This window comes from Vanellus vanellus (assembly GCF_965231255.1).
Source record: "Vanellus vanellus genome assembly, chromosome: 1".
Taxonomy (NCBI): Eukaryota; Metazoa; Chordata; class Aves; order Charadriiformes; family Charadriidae; genus Vanellus; species Vanellus vanellus.
Genome location: NC_138905.1, coordinates 39,780,685 through 39,800,843, shown reverse-complemented (window position 1 = coordinate 39,800,843; position 20,159 = coordinate 39,780,685). Strand labels below are relative to the sequence as shown.

Below are 20,159 nucleotides of genomic sequence, written 5' to 3'. Positions count from 1 at the left end.
CCCTGGGAAAAAAAAAAAAAAAAAAGTCAGCTAAAGATTATCTAATTAGTCTGACTGGTACTGTTCCAGGACTGACAAAGCAGTATGAACAGTGAGAGAAATTGCAATATGCGGTCTCGGTTTGTTTAGCCAAATTCTGTTCTTTTCACACTGGAAGACTGCAGACATTCCACCATTTTGGGAACAGTGACAAACAGTGAATTTAAAGAACAGACAAGCAAGTTGTTCTAGCTTACTTGCTGTGTATTACCTATTGTACAGTAAATGAACAGTGGTTCATTCTCAATTCAGAGTAAACTCAAGGTATTTTAACGTATTCTTTCAGTAGTGAATAACCCATTTCACGCTTCTCAGACAGTAGGAACATCATCGCAGTGACTGCAGAACAACTGATGCTGCAAATTTATATTCGTGTTGCCCTGCAGCAACATACTCATGTGCTCATACTATCAGCAAATGAATAGATGTGCACCACAGTGGAACAAAATACTAGCAAGTAACCATATTCCCAAGTCTAAGGTCTAGGGCACAAGAATCTCATGTCCCTTTCCCCTGCCCCTTACTCAGATGTCATTATATATACACACAGAGCTCAGTTGTAAGGGAATCAGTTTCCAGCTGAGGTCTTTAGACAACATCACAATACAAGTATTTACATGATTAAATCATGAAAGCCGCTTCACAACCGGGAATCGATACTCAGAACAGCTTTAGGACCAAAATTGCCTGGATGTTACTCAGCTAAGGATAATTGCAAAGTATACACATCATATACTCCCTAAGCTGGGGGAACAAGCAGACTTATAGCAAAAGAGTTAATGGAGGATAATAACATGCTTTCTAGAACACTCAGATAAAGTCTATCAGAGTTTTCACTGCTGAAGACCCTGCCAAACAATAAAGGTAAGAAAATGAAAGGTAGAAAGCAAGAAAGAAAAGCTACTTTAACTAATAAGAGTAACCACTGTAAATAACTAAGTTTCTTGATGGCAGTACTAGCCTATGGAGTTGGTGCACTGGTTCCCAGTTGTCAGTCCTAGAACACACCTCCAAATGTGTCATTGCAACTGTTTGTACAACAAGGTGATAAAAATAGGCCTGACTCTCTCCCTCAATTCCACTCGGATCATATACTCTAGGGAATGTTAAAGGAGCAGAGCAAGTAAAGTTTACTTAATTTAATGCTATTTCTAAGAAAAGCATACATCAAACTCTCTCTAGTTAAAATTGAAAGCATGTTCCACTCTAATATACCCAGAAGGAAGCCTGTATGATAATCCGCTGATTATTAGAGATGCAGTTAGGAAGTTCTTTGAAACATTCTGCGTGTTTGTCTGGCAGTATTTAGTATCAAGCCACTACAGTAAAAAAAATATTGTGAAACAACCAAAAAAACCAAGGATACAACATTTTTTTCCACAACATCTATTCTACACCCAAAATTACTTAATTAAATGCAAGATTTTATTAAAATACTAATTTAGCAATTCATCACTGTCAGTATTGATAATAAATTGAAAATTAAATCACTACGAGCCAAATTTAAACAGACATCTTAGTACATAACTTATTTTAAATATTATTAAAGCTAATGAAAAGCTAAACTAGTTAACCAAGAAGATCCTACAACTTTCTGCAGCTTACCTCATCTGTCATTCCTGCTCTGATGAGAGTGAAGAGATACTTCAATAACCTTGCATCATCTTCTCGGTCCAAATCATCAAGTGGCAGTTTCTGTCTTATAGGAGCATCTGGATCCTGCAAGGAAAGAAAGTCATCATCCATCCACACAATGTCTATATGCTGCTTCTGATGATTTCCTGCCCTGTTTTATAATTTGAAGTCACTTTTTTATGTTGGCACAACAATCTGTCCAACCCATGTAATATCACCTCTCTCATTTCTTTTATTCCTCCTCTGTCAATGTTCCTATCAGAAGGACACCTTGCTATTTCTTTATTTACTCCACCACCTTGTTTTTTGCTCCAAACTTCTCATCTTCCAACTCTTCTCACCTTCAAACATCCTTTCCCCTTCTGCCTCTCTACGTACCAGACTGTTTCTCCTCCTCAACCTTCTGAGGTGGCTTTTCACAACAGCTGCACTTGCTTCTAGTTAATCCAAACAGATTTTCTCAAGCCAATCAATACCTCAGGTCACTCTCCAATTGAATTTAACTTCTACAACTGCTTTGCTGTCACTGAGACAGTTCATTACCTCCTTCCATTGTACAGTCCTTTCTTTTCTTGACTACCCTCTTATTAGCTTTTACTGCAGTAGCTCTCAAGGAATCACATCAGGACTTGGTTTCATTGTAGCAGTTACTGCATAAAGACAGCATGCCCTTATCTACAAGGGCTTCCAAATAGTTTTATAAGCTTTTCTGGTTAGGAACGTAAGTTTGTTTCAGACATGAAAAGTACTAATAAAGTAATTTACTTCACCAAATAGACCACAGGTACTTGAGATGGGGGTCGGGGTGATGATGGAGGTATGGAAGTGATGGCTGAAAGAAAACAGAAGTCCACATATCCCAAAAAAAACTCCAGAGGTGCCCTGCCTCGCAATTTCTGTACTAATTTTCATCTTTTCCAACTTAAATGTTTTGCAATTTTAGATAATACAACTACTTTTGGACAGTACAACTACCTAAAAAATTGTGGAAGGCTGTGAAAATAGCATATATACTCTCTCTGACCTATTCTAAAACCAAAGCTTATTTTTAAATAATACTTACCAACTCTGTTACCAGAGCTCGAGAACTTCCAGTGTATGTACTCAACTGTCGCTGCTTCAGGATATGTAGTGTGTTCTCCCTGAAAGCAGTGAAATGTTTCTGAGAAAAATGTGTTGGTTTTTTTTTTTTTATTTTTGTTTATTTGTTTGTTTGTTTTTTTAGCAAGCACCTTTTAATAAGACATAAATATTGAAAGATATTTTTTGTTACGTGGAATATGGTTACAGAAGGGACACACTTGGTTTGGTTGGTTTATCAATGGACTGCACTACTGTTGTGAAAATGCAATATAATCAATTCACATATCTTTGATTTCTTTCAAAATCATCCAATTATTCATGTATTTAACTATGAATTTATTTCTGCATGAGCAAAATATCCCATTAGCAATCACTATAGAGTCAGCCTAGGAGACTAAATTCAAATTAGGATGAACACATGTGTGTGTCCAAAAGCCTGTATTCACTGGCCATTAAAAACAGACGTATTCTAGGCATCTAGCATCAAAGGTAGTCTTTGGTCTTTTCTGCTGTAAAACCCATCATCACTGATAATAAAGATGACAATAGTGGCTTCTGGTGAAGGGTCAATGGCACAAAGCGATGTCAAGAACTTAAAACAGGCAAAAATTAAAGCCACACAAAGAAGTGACCACCTGGGAAACATGTAATAAAAATGGGTTTACTCAGCACAACTAACAGGCTGATCAGCAGGTGACCATCTCTTATTGTGCCTTATTATGAAAAATCAAAATCAAATCTTCATTCAGGTTAAGATTAAACTAAGTTGCTTGGATGGTTTTCCTTCTACCCTCACCTCCCAAAAAGCAGTAACTGATAGGAGATCTCAATTTTTACATCTGAGAATTTTAAGAAAAGAAGTGAATGAACGGAAAAATTTTTAAAAATCTATTTTTTTTTAAGAGTGATTCTGTGTCTGTGAATCTTACACTTGATAGGAGCATGTATACAATCAAAGAAAGTCTGAACTCACCAGTATACAGATTTTGCATAAAACTCAATATTATCGGAAAAGTCCCCAATTTCATCCTTGGCAATGCTCTCTAGCCAATCTACCACCAGCTGTAATAAAATTAAATTGCATTTTTAAAACAAACATGTAAAAAATAATACCTTAACTGCCTTTCTATCATCTCTGCATCTACTGGTAACCAAAGGCGTGGCGTACAGACCCTGAGGACTATTCCACTTTCATCTTAAGTATCCAATACAAAGGTTGTTTAGGCACTTGATCTCTATTTCTCACTAGATGCTGCAGTTACTACAGTGCTACTTAATAGTTTATTAATCACCATCAACAGTGAGAGATGCTCTAAATGGGACTAGCCCGCAGCCTTCCATACTCTCCAAGCTAGCCTGAAAAACATTTCTGATCTTTAGAAACTAAAAAGCATTATTTTCACACATACAAAGAATAACAAACTTCTGAGAGTATAAAAAAAAGTATTAGAAATTTCTCATCTTTAGAGAGTATTATTTTTATGCACACAAAGAATAACAGTGAATATAAAGAAAATAGTATTAGAAACAGCTTAATCAAGTGCATGGAGCATTAGTGTTACAAACATTTCAGTCTCTACTGATCTATTTTCATTCTTAAAAAAATATCCATCATACCTGGCTTTGTCGAACAAGTGAATCTTTCTGAAACAAGTTGTCTACATTTGTCTTTTCACTAGCAGTTAAAACCTATTTAAGAAAAAGCTGATTATTACTTCATGGAAAAAAAAAAAAACTTGACACAAAGCCATGAATACCAAATTGAACACATACTAACTCACAAACTTTCTACAAGTTCAGTATGCTACCTCTCCCCTACCCCTTTTTTAAAAAAAGATGACACTACACATTTGTTTTATTTGGATGATCTTTTACATCCAGTTACACTGAAAACTGTAAAAAATGAGATTCAGAACATAATTCACAAATGTATGACCACAGAAAGATTCTATATAGTAGATCCACTGATTCCACTGGCTGCACTCATCCTAAATCCCATTTATTACTGTATACATAAATAGGATTACATTTTCCAAGACCATATGCACACTTAACATGAACAAGTGGAAAAAAAAAACAACAAAACCCAACTGCAGAACCCTGATCCTTCTATCTGCTCTCCTGAATTAATTTAGCTTTCATTAGGCTTGCAACAAAAAGAGAATAGAAAATGCATTTTCCTAAAAATGCAGGTAGGGGGGGATTGTTTTTTGGCACAACAGTGTTTAATAGTGACAACTTAGCAGTGGGAATCCTAGAGGAAGCTATTTTATGACTGAGAAAAAAAGCAACTGCGATCATAAATTTTACAAAGGCAGAGTCATGTCACTTATTGTTTTGTCTTCCTAAGCATATTCTGGCAGCAAAGGCTGGAAGCACTGTATTGACATAGACAAGAAGACTACAGCTGAAACAAGAATGCTAAAAGATTTGGATTTCTCTTGAGATAAATTTGAATCATGATTGCAAAGGCTAGACAGCTTGAAACCACATGTTCTTCTTTTAGACAAAGCAAAATTATCTCTGGCCTATGGGAACATTAGCACTACTGATGCAACTTTTTAAAAGAAGTAGTTATTTCCAGTGGATTTTCCAAGTGTATGTTGAATACTTTGGGAAATAAAACATTAAGTATAGTTCATAATATTTTTTACACTAGCATTTTCTCTTTAGAACTGAATATTTAAATTCACTTTTCACAATATACGAAATGTTTATCTTGATAAAAATCAAATCAGTCTCATTGTTCACATTCTTTCACCTTTGAACTTTGAGTAGCTGCAATATTGAGACTGTAAAAATAAAATACGAGCATTTCGTTTGTATTTAACTTATTATATAGCTTAACTCCCCCCAAAAGCCCAAGCTTACTGTGATATCAAATGCAGCTTCATCTTCCAGTGCAGATTGTATTCTGTCTCTAGAAATAAAAGTGCAAAATGTTAACGATTAAAATTAAGCCAAGAAAATTCAGCAAAATGCATAAGTGAAAGCACTTTAAAATACCTTTACAAAAGTGTTCTTTTAAAAAAATACTAGAAGTTGCAAAGGTAATAAGAATAGGCCCATTTACAACTTTCATTTCTGTAAACAGATAATAAATAGACATATATATCAGCACCTAGTTCCATAAACAGATTATTAATAGGCACTTAATTACTTTACTCCACATTTATAAACTCATAAAAATATATCCAAGAAAGTCAGCTCTGTGCAAAAACATAACATGCTTTTCAAAGGAATTACCTATAAAGCGAGGACAACAGTCTCCAAGTTACCATCTCCTGCTTGAGAAGCCACAAGACACTGGCAGTTTTTGAAAACTTTTGCTGTCCAGGAGTTGCCCGATAAACTATTTTCCCTAGTATATTCACCTGAGGTAAATAATTTATACATAGTTAATATTGTCCAACATTGTAATTTTTTTTCTAAGCCATTACAGCAATCTTTTCATTATCCTGAATGCTTTCAACAACCAAGTTTGATTACTACCTCTTCAAAATAGGTAAATGATACTCCACACCATAAATTCCCTTAACTATTAATAAAAATAATATTAACACAGCCTAGAGGCCATAAACCAAGAGAGTAGCTTTGTTTTGCAAGGCACTGTACAAACCCAGGATAAAAACAGCTGTTGATCAATTAAAAAGTACTTAAAGACTGGAAAAGAAGGCAACCACTAAAAAAAATCCCACAAACTCCCAAACAAAAACCAAAACCACCCAACCCCCCAATTTGTTTTCCATATACATCAATATCAAACATAAAGTCAGCCCTGTTGGTATCTGTGACAGCATTTATGCATTTATCAGTACCTGAAAGATACCCTTTTCCTTTCTAGCTCTGTTAAATGAGGAAACCCAAACTGTTAGTTACCACATAATTTACAGTATCACCAAAAAGAAATTTTATTATATCTTCCTTTATAGGCAATAAAGTCTTCTCCATCAGTAGCTAGTTCCAGAGCTCCCACTACTTCTGAGAACAGCCTCAAACTTTTACAATTTAGGAGTACCCAATTTCTCGGGCATCATTATATTCATCAGTTTTCAAGTGGGAGGTGAACAACAGATTTGGAGCAAAGAATGAGGTGTACCATCATGATGCAAGAGAGGAGCATGATCTTCTGTTTCCTTCTATTACCTCCCCAAAAATATGAAAAGAGTTCATGGCTGCTAGGAGCCACACTGGACTGATCTCAGGGTACAGCTGAGAGGCAGCATGAGAGCTCAGGGCCATCCCTCCACCCCCACCCCAAGCTCCGTCAGCAACATCCAAGCCAGTCCTTGGAGCAGCATCCTTCACTCTACTTTTGTAGGTCCTTGGCAACATACAGTTAACTCCCCCCAGTTCCACACTGCTTAAAACAACCACTCTATATTCCATGATCTTGTAGATGGTATCCATATTCTCAAACAGGAGGAGTGGAAGAGACTTTCTTTTCCATTTCAGCTTGGAAGTTCCACCATCTTACAAAATAATCAAGTTTATTTTCCTTCTCTTGTCTGTTTCCCACTTGGGAATGCAACTGTGGTACACACCTCATCAAAGATCTCGGCATTCTCCAACTCGGCCCCAACAATAAATTTGCACCAAACAGGCCTAGCAACCTTCTACCACGAACACATTTTCTCAACACAGACACAGGTATGAAGTCTCTTAAAAAAATTACCTGGCCACCTCCCTCTTTTTTGATCAACACTTATTGACAGAAGCATGATAATTTTTTCCTTTCCAACTGTCAAGCCTTGCTGATCCTAAACTGTCAGTCAACAGCCAATCAAATAAAAAAACACGTCTAAAAGCAGAGACACCTTAAATCTAATGTTGAGCTCTCTACTGCCAGCTTGTTAATAATGTAGCAGAAAACTCTTAAAGCATCATAATACAATTATTTTATCTATTTATACCCAAGAGAAGTAAGTACTTTTTAATTCAGTTTACTATCATTAACAAAAAATCTATACATCTGCTCATGTTTATTGTCCCTTGACACTTGCAGCGGAATGGCAGCCAGATGACATTTTTAGTATTCAGCAAGCTACACAATGGGTATTCCTGTGCCAAAGTAGTGTATGAGGAGAGAGAGATGCTATTCAATGCTAGTGTTCAGTGACTCATAAGACTGCAACCAGCTGGAAGATTTAAATTATCTCTATTAAGCACTGTGACTTCTCAACTCAAAGAAAAATAGCAATACTACTTAGGGAAGGGACTGCAAAATACAGCAAATAAAAAACCAAGCAAACTACTTACCTGACTGTTACAAATACTTTCATACTCATCCACAAGATCAAAAATGGTAGTTGATGTATGCTTCAGGAAGGAATGCAGAAAATCTGAGTACATGCTCATAGTAGCTAGAACGGATTTAAGAAGAAACAGTCATATTAGACACAACTTGGTAAAAAAAAAATGCAAAACTCAACACACTACAAAAAGATCCTTCTGATGACAAGACATCTCCTCTTTTGTAAATCTAAATAAGGACAATGATGATATGAACCATCTATATCCCATAAAGTCAGAAGAACTTATCAGCTGAGACAGTAAGACACACAGAAGCTACAAGGTAAGTCAAATAATGACAAAACTTTTGCTGTAAATGTGTAATCTGAGAAAGTTTTAACAAGAAACTCATTTGTGTATCTCCACAAAACTACTCCAGTTTGCATCTTACATCACTAGAGCATCGCATTTGTGCCATCAGGTTCCACCAGAGACACAAACTCTCAAAACTCTAGTAACTGGAAGAGATTAACTTTCTGAACTTTTAAACTAGACTGTTTTTGACAAAGAAGTATCTCAGCAAATAACACAGGAAAAAAAAAAAGGACACATATATTCATATCCCACAAATAAAAAATACAGTCAGTTATTATGAAAACTTCAGATTGTCTCACCAGCTTCCCCAGGATCATCCTCACGCAACAGTACAGCGCTCATAGTGACATCTTCTGTCATATTGGACATGTCAAGATTTACCAACGTTCCTGTCTGCTGAGGTGAGAGTGCCATTGTCCAGCTACTTTCATCCAACTAAAATAATAACAAGAACATAAGGAAAAGAAATAGCAATATCAGACTATTATAAGCCTAGCTCCAAGTTTTTTCATTCTATAGGGATGGTATAAACAGAGCAACTCTAAAAATCAATGGTGAAATAACTGCCATATGGTAAGGTGCAATTGTGCCTTTAACAAACAGCTCTGGAAAGATAAATTTTAACCTGCAAAAAGGAAAATCTCAATGTTTTCTTCAGGAAATAACTTAAGTAGAAGCTAATCTAATAAAACCTTCCACTTTAGAACACCATGTATCACTTTTCACCTTAAAACAAATAACTCTAAACTTTCATATTCTATTATGCTAAATGTTTACTTAGTATTCTGTCATTCAAAGTAAAAAGAGACAGAATAACATTGACTAATTTGTGAAGCAGCTGTGAAAAGTTAAGCTAAATAGTTAAAATTTGAATCAGAACCATTTACCAGTCTATCAACCTTCTTGGTGCATTGTTCAAACCCATTTGATCGAATGAAGCAATACATGTTTAAAATAATAGCAAGTATCAGAATATTAAGGGGGGAAATAAAGACATACCTATACCTTTTGGGGGCATTTCAGGGGAGGTATTTGACAGCATATGGGACATCAGAGCAGTAAAATGGCCAAAACAGAAAACAGACTGTACATATACTGCACTGACAGGACAGCTTCCTATAGCTGTTTCCATGACAGGAATTGCTTTCTCAGCAGTAATTACTGCTATACAAAGGCCTAAAGATGTGCCACTCGTTCATTCCTTTTCCAGACTCTTAAAATGGTCCCACCCAAACAAGTACAAACAGGGAACCAGATGACATTGCTGTGGAAGTCTCTTAAGCATATCCAAAAACTGTGGACATATACCTGTTATTCTTCCTTTTATGCCCCAGTTTCTACCCACAGTATTCCTCCTGCCTGATTTCTCTTTGCCATTATTGCCCTCTAGCCAACCAAAACAGAATGCTATGGCTCTCCAACTGCAGAGTAAAAGTAACAAGAAACTCGGTTCCAATAAAATCATATCAGGTCTCTGTGGGAAATACAAAAAAGGCTGATGAGTGTTCTTATCTACCAGCTACTAAATTTTCACAACACATAATTTCAAGTCCTTTTTCCATCACCCTCCTGTGAAAGCCTCTGTCTAGTCTCAAGTTTTCCCTTGCTACTCTAAACTAGATTCAAGTCAGAGCACTAAATGCTAACCTAAAATGGACTCCACTCACAAAACACTAGTTACAGAATGAAAAGAGGCTCTGAAACAGAGGAAAAGTGGCACTGCTAAGAGTTGTATACATGTTGATCAACTAGACCTCAGAACCTGATAATTTAAAGAAACAAATGGGTTGTAACAAACTTTAGAAACGACCAGAAGGGAGAATGAATTAAAATGCACATACAGAAAGACATCTTCAAGTCGTTTGAGCTAATTTAAAAATAAAAGGAGATAAAATACTTCACACATCTCTACTGATAACTTTTCTAATCAGTGTTTTTCTAAAGATATTACAGTAGAAGATAGAGAGATCCGAAAACCTTGTTCTTTGAAGTCCAAACTTTAATATCCAAGTGAAGCCTAATACTAATAAAATAAGAAAAAATCTGGAGGTTTAACTTGCTGACATAGAACAATTGTCTTTGAAGAATTTGTAAACAAGCAAAGTCAGGGTTTTTGTAGTCACAAGCTGGTGTTATAAGGACTAGCTTAACACACATGGTGTATTTAGCAAGTCCTTAAACCCCTCTATTATTCCTCACTGCCTCATATCAAAGACCACCACAGTATAAATAATACTAGTAGCAAGCAGGAATAGTACTAGCAAACTGCCCAGTTTGTCCTTGGTGCAAACAACACTGAAACACTGTAAACTTGGAGTTTCTTATAAGTTTCACAGGAACAAAAAAGAAGAAGGGGCTCTAACCATCTTACCATTGACAGATGGCTGAAGAGTCCAGGAGTTGGTAGAATCAGCGGAGACTTTCCTCCTGTTCCCAGAATGGCAGACATATCTGATGGCTTCATGGAACTTCGAGTTAGTGCAGTAACTGAAAGACAGAGAGCCTTTTCTGAAAAGAAGTAGTATTTAAGGCCACTATGCTTTATCAAGGAGCTCCAAAGGAACTCTTATAACAGAGACAGAAGTATTCATGAAATCCTGCTCAGTCACACAAGAAACAAATAAACCAAACTGATGCAGAAGTAACTTGCTCCTGTCCATCTCCATTTTCCTTCCATCAGAAGGCTTGTACCAAACCCACAAATGCCAATTATAAAAGAAAAACAAGTCTTAGGCCAAACAACACTTAGAAATAAGGAGGTTTACTATCAATAATGGAACTTAATAACCCACACATCTAGTTTGTATAACTAGAGTTATACAAACACCCTGTTAACCAAGTCTGGAGCATACTCAAGCCCTAGTTTTTCAAGTAGGGTACATATAAATGTAAAGACAAAGCCTATCTACTATCATTTCAGTTCCTCCTCAAGTCCAGCAGCATTCCAGATAGAAGTCTGAAGCCAGGTTGAACGCAAGTGTATATATGCCCCAAATATGTGACACACCTTCAGTTACTAGAGTTCATTGATAAACACACACTATGAGCATAAATGATCTGGAAATTGCTCTCCAAACTCTTAAAGCAAAAGGCAAACACAAGTCTGCTCTACCAAGCACTACATCTGCTCCAGATAGTCCTGCACATTAGTGCAGTGGCTAGTGTTCCCAGGAATATCTGACCCATATTAAAAAAGGAGACACTGCTTTGTAAGATGATAAATGCCACATCCTACGACAACAGGGAGCTCCACTACAACATACCTTCATACAGCCCACAGACCACAGAATTTGCATTGAGACAGTTGCTGCTTTGGTCCCCTTATCAATCACAAACAGCCTGGGAAGCCACCAAAAACATTGGCTGAATTAAGACAGTGACAGCTAAATCAGGAGCTGTTTCACCAGAGGTAAAGAGGAAATGACACACAGCCCCTAAATTTTGTTTGCAAATTTGAAGAGAGAAGTGCTTGTACAACCCTCAATAGCTGTTCTTGACAACAAGACAGCTTCAGTCAGTATTGAGATCATTAATGTTTCCTTTTGGACTTGAGGACTGCTGGAATCAGAGGCACCAAAGATGCCTACAACAGCATATAAAACCACAAAATAAAGAGCATGTCTAGGGTCTCCATCAGACTCCAACCAGTTTGGAAGCAGAAGATCAAACACCTTTTGCACCCCCCACCCCACCCCACTTCCAGCACCTGAGGTAAATAGAACTTTCTTGGAATGTCCTCAGTCCTGAAGATCGCCAAGTGTGTATCTCATCAGATCCCTGACACCCTCAAATTATAAGGGGGCAAGGTCATTGCAATCAGGTACAGGGACTCTAGAAGGCTTCATATCAATAGGTAGATTTGGTTTGCCATGCATCATTCCACACAGATGAAGAAAGCGGAAGAATCAAAGGTTTCTGTGCCGAGGTTTATGTCCTTATATCAGCACATATCTGGAATCACCACAAATTCTCCCTAAACTCTTGAGATGTGAAAGTCAGGCATACGGAAGATCAAAGACACAAATCAGTTTTCAATCTGTAGAACTAGAATTATGTCTACTAACATTAACAGTCTAACTCTGAAGTTGCAGATCAAAGCATTTACACTGTTAATGGCTCATCCTTCTCTCCTTCATGGTACCAGAAAATAACTGCTATAACTGCCCCCCCCCACATAAGATACAGTGCACTCAAGATTAGGAATTTACAGGGTGGCAGAAAAGAACTACGTTGAATAATCCTCAAATACCCCCAAATCCACAATTAGGAGCAAATGACATCAAAGGAAGCAAAAAACCTTGTCCTCAGAAGAGGAGATAATGTATGCACTTCCTAAAAACACTTTAAATGTTCCACTGTAGGAATGGGACTGTGCAACGGGAACAGAAACAGGAGCGAAAATGATGATGCTTTGTTTGCTGCAGAATCTTCAGACAGTTTGAAAGAGAAGTAGCTCTAGCCTATGTAGCAGATGATGCTCGTGACTCTCAGAAAATCTCTACGATGCAGCGGCAGAGGGGTAAAACAGAAGAAAGCCAGGATGCCAAGGAGAAATGCAGGGTTGCAATGAAGAAGCACAAAAATCTTTGGATTAAATAGTGCAGGAACATCAAATAGCAAACCTGTTGTAAGGACTGCCTGCCCACTCATGATGCTGTTGGAAGAAAGTTTATCACAAATCATAACCACACGTGTGGATAATTGTCAGCTGTGTTTAGGGAAGTTTGTAGAGAGAATCATTATTCAGAAACCAGAAAGTCTCCTTCTGAAGTTTGTTAAAAAATAGATGATAGGTTTACGGAGTGTATGCTGCCTAGTAACATCTCCTGATGTAACACCTCCTGATCTGCTTGATCACAGTATTTTGCATCTGTGATTTCTACTTTCACCTGACATCAACTCTCTATATCTTTGGGGGGCAGCTGTTGCACAAGCTAACTGTACACAACTTCTTACTGAAATTCTGTACTGTTGAACTTTCTGAAAATAGATAAAACAGAAACTTCATAATGACAAAACCACGGCAGGCTGTTAAATCAACATGCTAATCGAAATAAATGGTCAATGGTATACACATGCTCTGATTTGACAAGTAGGAAAAGAGCTACTTGATTTTGAAGGGCTCTCTGATTATCACAGGATGACACACGACACCTCTCTTAAAACAGCTAACGCATAGTCCATCTCCAAGCAGTCCTGAAAGGAGGATGTGGAGCAGCAAAAGGTGCAACCATCCTCTTGGAACTTGCTGGAAAACACACTAGCTAGATGATGACGAAAAAGAGGAATCCCCTATATAAATGCCTGAATGATGACAAAATAAAGACTACAGGAAGAGACCAACAAGGAAAAGGTAGGCAAGCCCAAGTGATGACATAGAAATGTGAGGAATGGGCATGTTTCTTTATCTCAGCCGCAATTACTGAGGGAGGCTCTAAGAGGATTACAGACCTTTTCACAGTATGTTTAGTGTCAAGTCAACACTAAGAACAACTTGCAGTTCCATTGTGAGAGCTGTCAATGCTGACACACAAGTAGCTGGTGCTTGAGAAGTCTGATGCTAACAGCATTTATCTTTGCTGCTGGCTGCCAAAACAGAAGCCATGAGATATTACACTAAACAAGAGCAAGCAGGGGTCACAGAGAACTTGCCAGGAGCCCTGAGAAATCATGAAGAATCAGCCTCTCTGGAACTTAGTATCTCCGCACCAGTGCCAGTTTGGGAATAACCCCCAACACACTCTAATATGAGTAAGCTGGGGCTGAGATTGGGAGGTTTCAGAGCAACTTGACCCTAGCCACCATGTGCAGTTCCACAGCCTTTCTGTGAGGTGTGCCATCTAATTTCTTCTTCTGCTAGTGGAGAGGGAAATCTTTTACTGATACAACCAATAGATACACCTGGTAGAAATATCAGCAACAGAATTAACCTGCTGCAAAAACAAGCATGGAAAAATACCTGAAGAGGCATTACACAACAGAGAACCTTGAAGAATTAAAAGCTACTGCAAAACCAAAAGAAGGTTGCAAAAAAGAAGGAAACACAACAAACTAGACTGCTGACTAGTAAGGCAACAATCAGTGTCAACGTGGTACTTGAGAGAAACTGAAATGATACTGGCTGTACTCTTGTACCAAAGAAAGAAAATGAAGCTCAAACACCCTCTAAAAACTGAAAGGCAAAAATCCATTGGCATTCACCGATAGCATAAATATATAACACAGGAACATATATGTTGACTGCTACTAGTTTTTTTTTCCTGTATTTGTGTTTAACTTCAGAATCACCAAGCAGTTGAGGCTGGAAGGAAGGTGTGGAGATCATCTGCTCCAATCACCCTACCCAAAGCAGTGCCAACTAGAAAAGGTTGCTCAGGACCTTGTCCAGTCAGCTCCAAGGACGGAGACTCCATAGACCGTCAGGGAAACCAGTTCTGGCACTCAATCACCCTTACAGTAAAAAAGTTTTTCTTCTCTTTAAACAGAATTCCCTGCATATCCTGTTGTGCCTACTGCCTCTTGTCTTTTCACTGGGCACCACCAAGAAGAACCTGGCTATCTTTTTACTCCCTCCCGTCAGGCATTTATATACCTTGACAAGATCCCACTGAGCCTTCTCTTTCCCAGGCTAAACAATCCCAGCTCTTCTCAGCCTCTCCCTCACATGTCAGATGCTCCAATACCGTAATTGAGTCTGCAGCCCCTTGCTGGACCCACTACAGTGCATCCATGTATTTCTCCTTATGAATTGTTATAAATGATGAAGTCCAAGCCTATTATTCCTTTAACTAAATACTAAAGAAAGAAAGTAGTCTTACCTGGCTGGCGAAGCAATGAACTAGGAGTTCGGGAAATCAACTGGCCTCTGGGCGTCATGTTTCCAATAGTGTCATCCAGGGATGTAAGAACTGATTAATAAACAAGTTAAGAAACACTCTCCTAAACACACTTTCAGCTCTATTAAAAATGATTGTGAATACTTGGAAAGGAAAAATATTTTGCTGTAGCTCAAATATTATGAAGATTACACATCTTGTCTTTCAGATTAAAGCAGAAAGTCCCATTCATAAGCCTGAGTTAGGTCACAAAACGTTTCATCAGAAGCTTAAAAGCTGGAGGGGTAAAAGGGACACTGCAAAGTAAAGTTTAGAAACATGAGCACGACAGGTCTGGGACTCCTCATAACTGCTCAGATCAAAGAGAATACTTTTGCCCCATGAGGAGCTGCTTTATGCTACATAAACCATAACAAGAAAACCTGAGACTGAATGCATTTAAAAAAAAAACAACTTCTCTATCTCTCAGTTCCAGGATGCTGATGACTAACAAAATAGTCTCTGTTGCTCTACTTTGCTTCTTACTGTCAGCAACAAGGTTCAGTGCTCTAGGTAAGGTTTACTAAGAAGTAGTTGTGTAAAAGTTTCAGTATCCTATGTCATGTCAGTGTCTCATGTCAGTGTCCAAGAACATCATGATTCTTAGGGACAATATAATTAGGGCCAATATCTCACTACTTTTTTTCTGCTTGCAAAAAACCAGAAGGACGAGCAAATGTACTGGATTCCTTTGCTATCAAAACCAGAAAAATACCATTATATTAACTGTCAAATTACATGGCATTTTTTTTCTTATTGTAAATAAGTAGGGGGGAAAATCCTGTGGAAATATAAATGTATGTCCGTGTACTCCTCTTTCTATTACTGTGGATGGGAAGTTAAGATACACTGAATAATCACAATACTCTGATAACACAATATAAGCAAAAGAGCACAAACCCATCAAATTAAGATATAATGTAGTGAAGAAAACTTTATTTTTTCAAAAACTGAGATGGAGTCAGCTATAGCTCACATAGTTCTCTGGGTTGACATCAACCTGAGTTCATAATCCCATGAAAAACTGTAAAACACCACAGTACACAAACGTGACAGCATAAGTTTAGGAGATAGGCAATGCAACATCCCTGCAATCACACTGAATCCACAACTGAAATAATCAGTCTAAATGTAGTCAAGAACTGACTATAGAAGGATTTGTGACAGTCTCCTACTTTTCCTGAAGCCTACTGAATAATCCGTTCTGAGCAATCAACAGCTTTGACATGGTTTGAGAATACAACGGGGGGAAAAGGAGGGGAGAGAGAAAATTCCATTCAGAGGAAATACTATTCTGTGAAAAGGCAAAGAATTGCATCTTTTGGCTGACCCCTCCTGAATTCTTCTGTAAAGGCCAAGTAATGTAACATGTTGCTGAAAACTCAGTATTTTTCTAAATTAAACTCATCATTTCATAGTCATGCTTTTAGTCAGTCCCTAATATTCCTCCCTACTAGTTTTTAGATACTCCAATCATAGTTTTGTTTTTGAACTTTTCTCCTTCTTAATGCATGAAAATACCACACAGAAAAGAAAACAGACTACAGGACGGTAAAATATGAGACAGTTCAATAGGAAAATTTTGACTGCAGAATACCTCACACGTCAGATAGCAATTTCACATTATATTCATACAGTCTTCACTTTGAACAGATATAAAACAAAGAGAAACTTGCTATATGTTTGAAAACCATTCTCAACATGCTCAAAATCAAAGCAGTGGTAAAAATACACACACCTTATGAACACAGCAAACAATGACTAAAGAGAAGATGAAGTCTTCAAACAGAAAGGATACTAGAAACTCTTTTCTGAGAGCTTTGCTTCCGTCCAGGTCTGTCCATCTCTAGATTGCGGGGGGATGACGTGTCTCCAAAACCATTTCTAGAGAACAGCAACAGAGAGACACAAACTAAGCAAGTGAATCATAGCAGAACATTCAATTTTGAACAGAAAAATTCAATTGAAAGAATGACGTGATTTCGCCCCAGATACACTAAATCCACACAGATTGAGAAAGTTCACGTGTCTTGCAGAAGGCGAAAAAAAAAAAAAATCGTTAACAATTACTAAGAGGCCCAGGAGAAGCTACAGGTGGAGTGCGAAGGCCGCAGCTGTGACTGCCTGAGCAGGCCTGTCCGCACAGCACCCCGCAAAGGCCCGGCTCAATGATTCCCCTGTAACTTACAACTTCAGTTTAAATGATAATGATATTCCAGAAGAAATCAAACAGATTTAAAGCTCCCGGTGACATAAAAGCCTCCGATACCCCTCAAGAGGCCGTTCCAAGCCTCGCTGCCGTTTCCAGCCCGCACCGCGAGTACACCGCTGCCCGCTCCGCCGCCACGACAGGGGGACCTGTCACATCCTATCACACCCGCGGAGGCCCGCGATCCCCCGGGACACCACACCAGTACCGGCGACAGCCGGCCCGCCCCCCACCTGTCCATAGCGGCCTCCGGCCCGCCGCAGCCCAGGCTCAGGTGTTCCCGCCTCCGCCAGTGCCCGGCCCCGCCACCCGGAAGGAGAAGGGCGAACTTCCGCCCGCCCCAGGCGGGGCCGCCGCATTGCGCCTGCGCGGCGACCCGGAAGCGCCGGTAGCACGGCCCCGGGACGGGACCGGATCGTGGGGAAGGACGGACAGGTAGCGGCCGGGCAGGCAGACCCAGGGCCGCCGTGGTGGCGATGATGGGGGGGAAGAGCCTGACCTGCCCCCCCTCCTCTGCCCGGGCGGCAGCTGCCGCCGGCCGAAGGCCGCTCTCCTCTGTCAGCCGCCGCCGAGCGACCCCGCGTGAAGCGGCAAAGCGTATATATATATATACACAGCGCCTATATATATCAAGTAGTTTAAACCTGTCAGATGCTGTTCAGGCTGTCTCATTCCACAGAGAAGAACTAACCCAGTGCTCAGAATGCGTTCTTATCAGCGTGCCTCCTGCCCTTTGCTTTACCGGGATGAGGCCGTTTCCAGCAGTTTGCAGATTCGTGCCCGTTTCTCTTCCTTTGCCGTCGCTCTCGGTGCGACTCGGAGTGCGGCAGCAGGAGGTAAAGTAGGAACCGCCGTGCAGGATGAGCCTGTCCTTATCTCCCTGGACAAACTTAAAAAAATGTTACAAAGCTACCACTCTTCCTCCCCCAAATGGATTTTGCACGCTTTTTAACTACAGGAAAATATTGTTACTACCCTACGAGGACAAATGACTGTGCTAGCCGCAGCAGTTCATTTACTTGTGCTCTAGCACAAGGAAAACTGTCCAAAGTGCAGTTTTAGCACAGACAGGCAAATTCTGAAAAACACTTGCAAGTACTCGGGTGTATTTGGGGCTACAGCTACAAGAGGGTGCTTTGAGCAAATTAGGCATTTAAATTCCTCACGCAGAGGGATACAGCTGCAAAAGGCAGCAGAATTGCAAGGCATCCTCTGGAGTCCCATAGCCTGCTTAAGATGCTGATAAAATGCCATGGCACCCAACCTTGGTGGCTCGCTGAAGCTGTTGGACAGCCTAACCTGAGAAGGCTTCCTAAGAAGAGGAAAGCTGAGAAGCCTGATGAAGAGCAGGTATGCAAGAACACAGGTACACAGAAGGCCCTTAGAGAGTAGATTAGTCAACTCAGGAAACGTAGTTTGGAATATTAAAAAGCAAAAGTTGTCCTTCTATCACATAGACTATCATGAAAGCACAAGTGAAGGCAACCACCTCCATTACAGCAAAACACTAAAAGAATGTTAAAGGAACTATTATATCCTAATTCACTGCTACATATTTAATAGAATTTACCTCTCAACACAACTTCACAAAACAGTGTAGCATTACTGTCTCCGTGTCTAGTGCAGTGGGAAATTCAGAGTAATGCACAAATTAATACCCGATTCAATTCTTTGCCAACAGCTCGCGCTCTCAGGCTAGCCCTTTCTCAGGGCAGAAAAGCATAAACAAAAGAGATGTAATGACAGACAAAATGCTTCCGTTGTGTGCTGCCTCAAGTTTATTCAAAGCAATGACAGTTGAGAAGAAAGCAAAAGAAATAAAGCTGAAGAGAAATTAAGAGGACAACATACTGTTGTTTTTTTTTTAATTCAAAATAATCAAACCCAAACAAAAACCCCACACCAACAAACCTGGATTTGAGGCCCTTAAGATAACTTGCCTTGGTACATACAACTCCTTTAAATGCAGGCTGGGGGGGGGGGAGCACCTTAGAGGCTTCAAAAATTGGCTCCAGTAAGGGGACAAAGGGGAAGAACAGGGCAAAAACCCTGAGGTGTGTTTTCAGGCAGTATTTTTTGAATAGCATCCTACTTCATATTTATCCAGCAGGGGGGAAAAGAGGAGGAAAAAAAGGAGAAAAAAAGAACTGGAAGTCTCATGGAAGCATCCTACACTTCCAAGAAGCAGAAAGGAACACAAATTTTTCAGTCAGTTCTTACATATAATGTTCCTTTAGCATGATGTAAAGGAGTCTGAATTTAAATTTTGTAACCCCATTTTAAGTTTCACGCATTTGCATCAACACTGATCATAACTACAGCCATGATACCAGAATCTCACAAGGAGTACTAACGCAGGACAGGCAGGCAGGACAAGCAAAGGCAATTCAGCAGCTAGCACAACTAACACAGAAATGTGGCAAGTTTACCGCCAACGCCTAAGATTCCTCTTCTTCCTACTAGCTTTCTGTGAAGTTAGCGGGGTTTACAGGATCTACTAGATTAAAGTTCAGGATATACTAGATTAAAATTAAACAAGTAAACTAACTCAAAACTCCAATTACACTTTAGAAAATCTGTTTTAATATAGACATCTCATAAATAAATCTCCCTAATGCATTGCTAAGCTGCATACACGACATCTGAATATAGAAAATTGTAGGCTTAATTTGGAACTATCAAAAGAAAGAGCCCAAAGTTCTTGTGCCATG

At 39.1% G+C, this 20,159-nt stretch overlaps 1 protein-coding gene across 1 annotated transcript in view; it reads right to left on the bottom strand.

The window, feature by feature from the left end:
• NUP107 (nucleoporin 107) overlaps positions 1-17,807 on the bottom strand; it is a gene marked incomplete at its 5' end in the record, with an annotated part of 33,298 nt that extends 15,491 nt beyond the window's left edge. Inside the window, 12 exons of the mRNA XM_082482063.1 lie at positions 1,645-1,758; positions 2,738-2,816; positions 3,731-3,819; positions 4,375-4,446; positions 5,629-5,677; positions 6,004-6,131; positions 8,017-8,120; positions 8,664-8,799; positions 10,736-10,851; positions 15,183-15,272; positions 17,038-17,123; positions 17,617-17,807. Coding sequence (XP_082338189.1) covers positions 1,645-1,758; positions 2,738-2,816; positions 3,731-3,819; positions 4,375-4,446; positions 5,629-5,677; positions 6,004-6,131; positions 8,017-8,120; positions 8,664-8,799; positions 10,736-10,851; positions 15,183-15,272; positions 17,038-17,123; positions 17,617-17,807 — 1,254 coding nt within the window. The remainder of the gene's footprint in view (positions 1-1,644; positions 1,759-2,737; positions 2,817-3,730; positions 3,820-4,374; positions 4,447-5,628; positions 5,678-6,003; positions 6,132-8,016; positions 8,121-8,663; positions 8,800-10,735; positions 10,852-15,182; positions 15,273-17,037; positions 17,124-17,616) is intronic.
• Between the last annotated feature and the right edge of the window lie 2,352 nt (positions 17,808-20,159).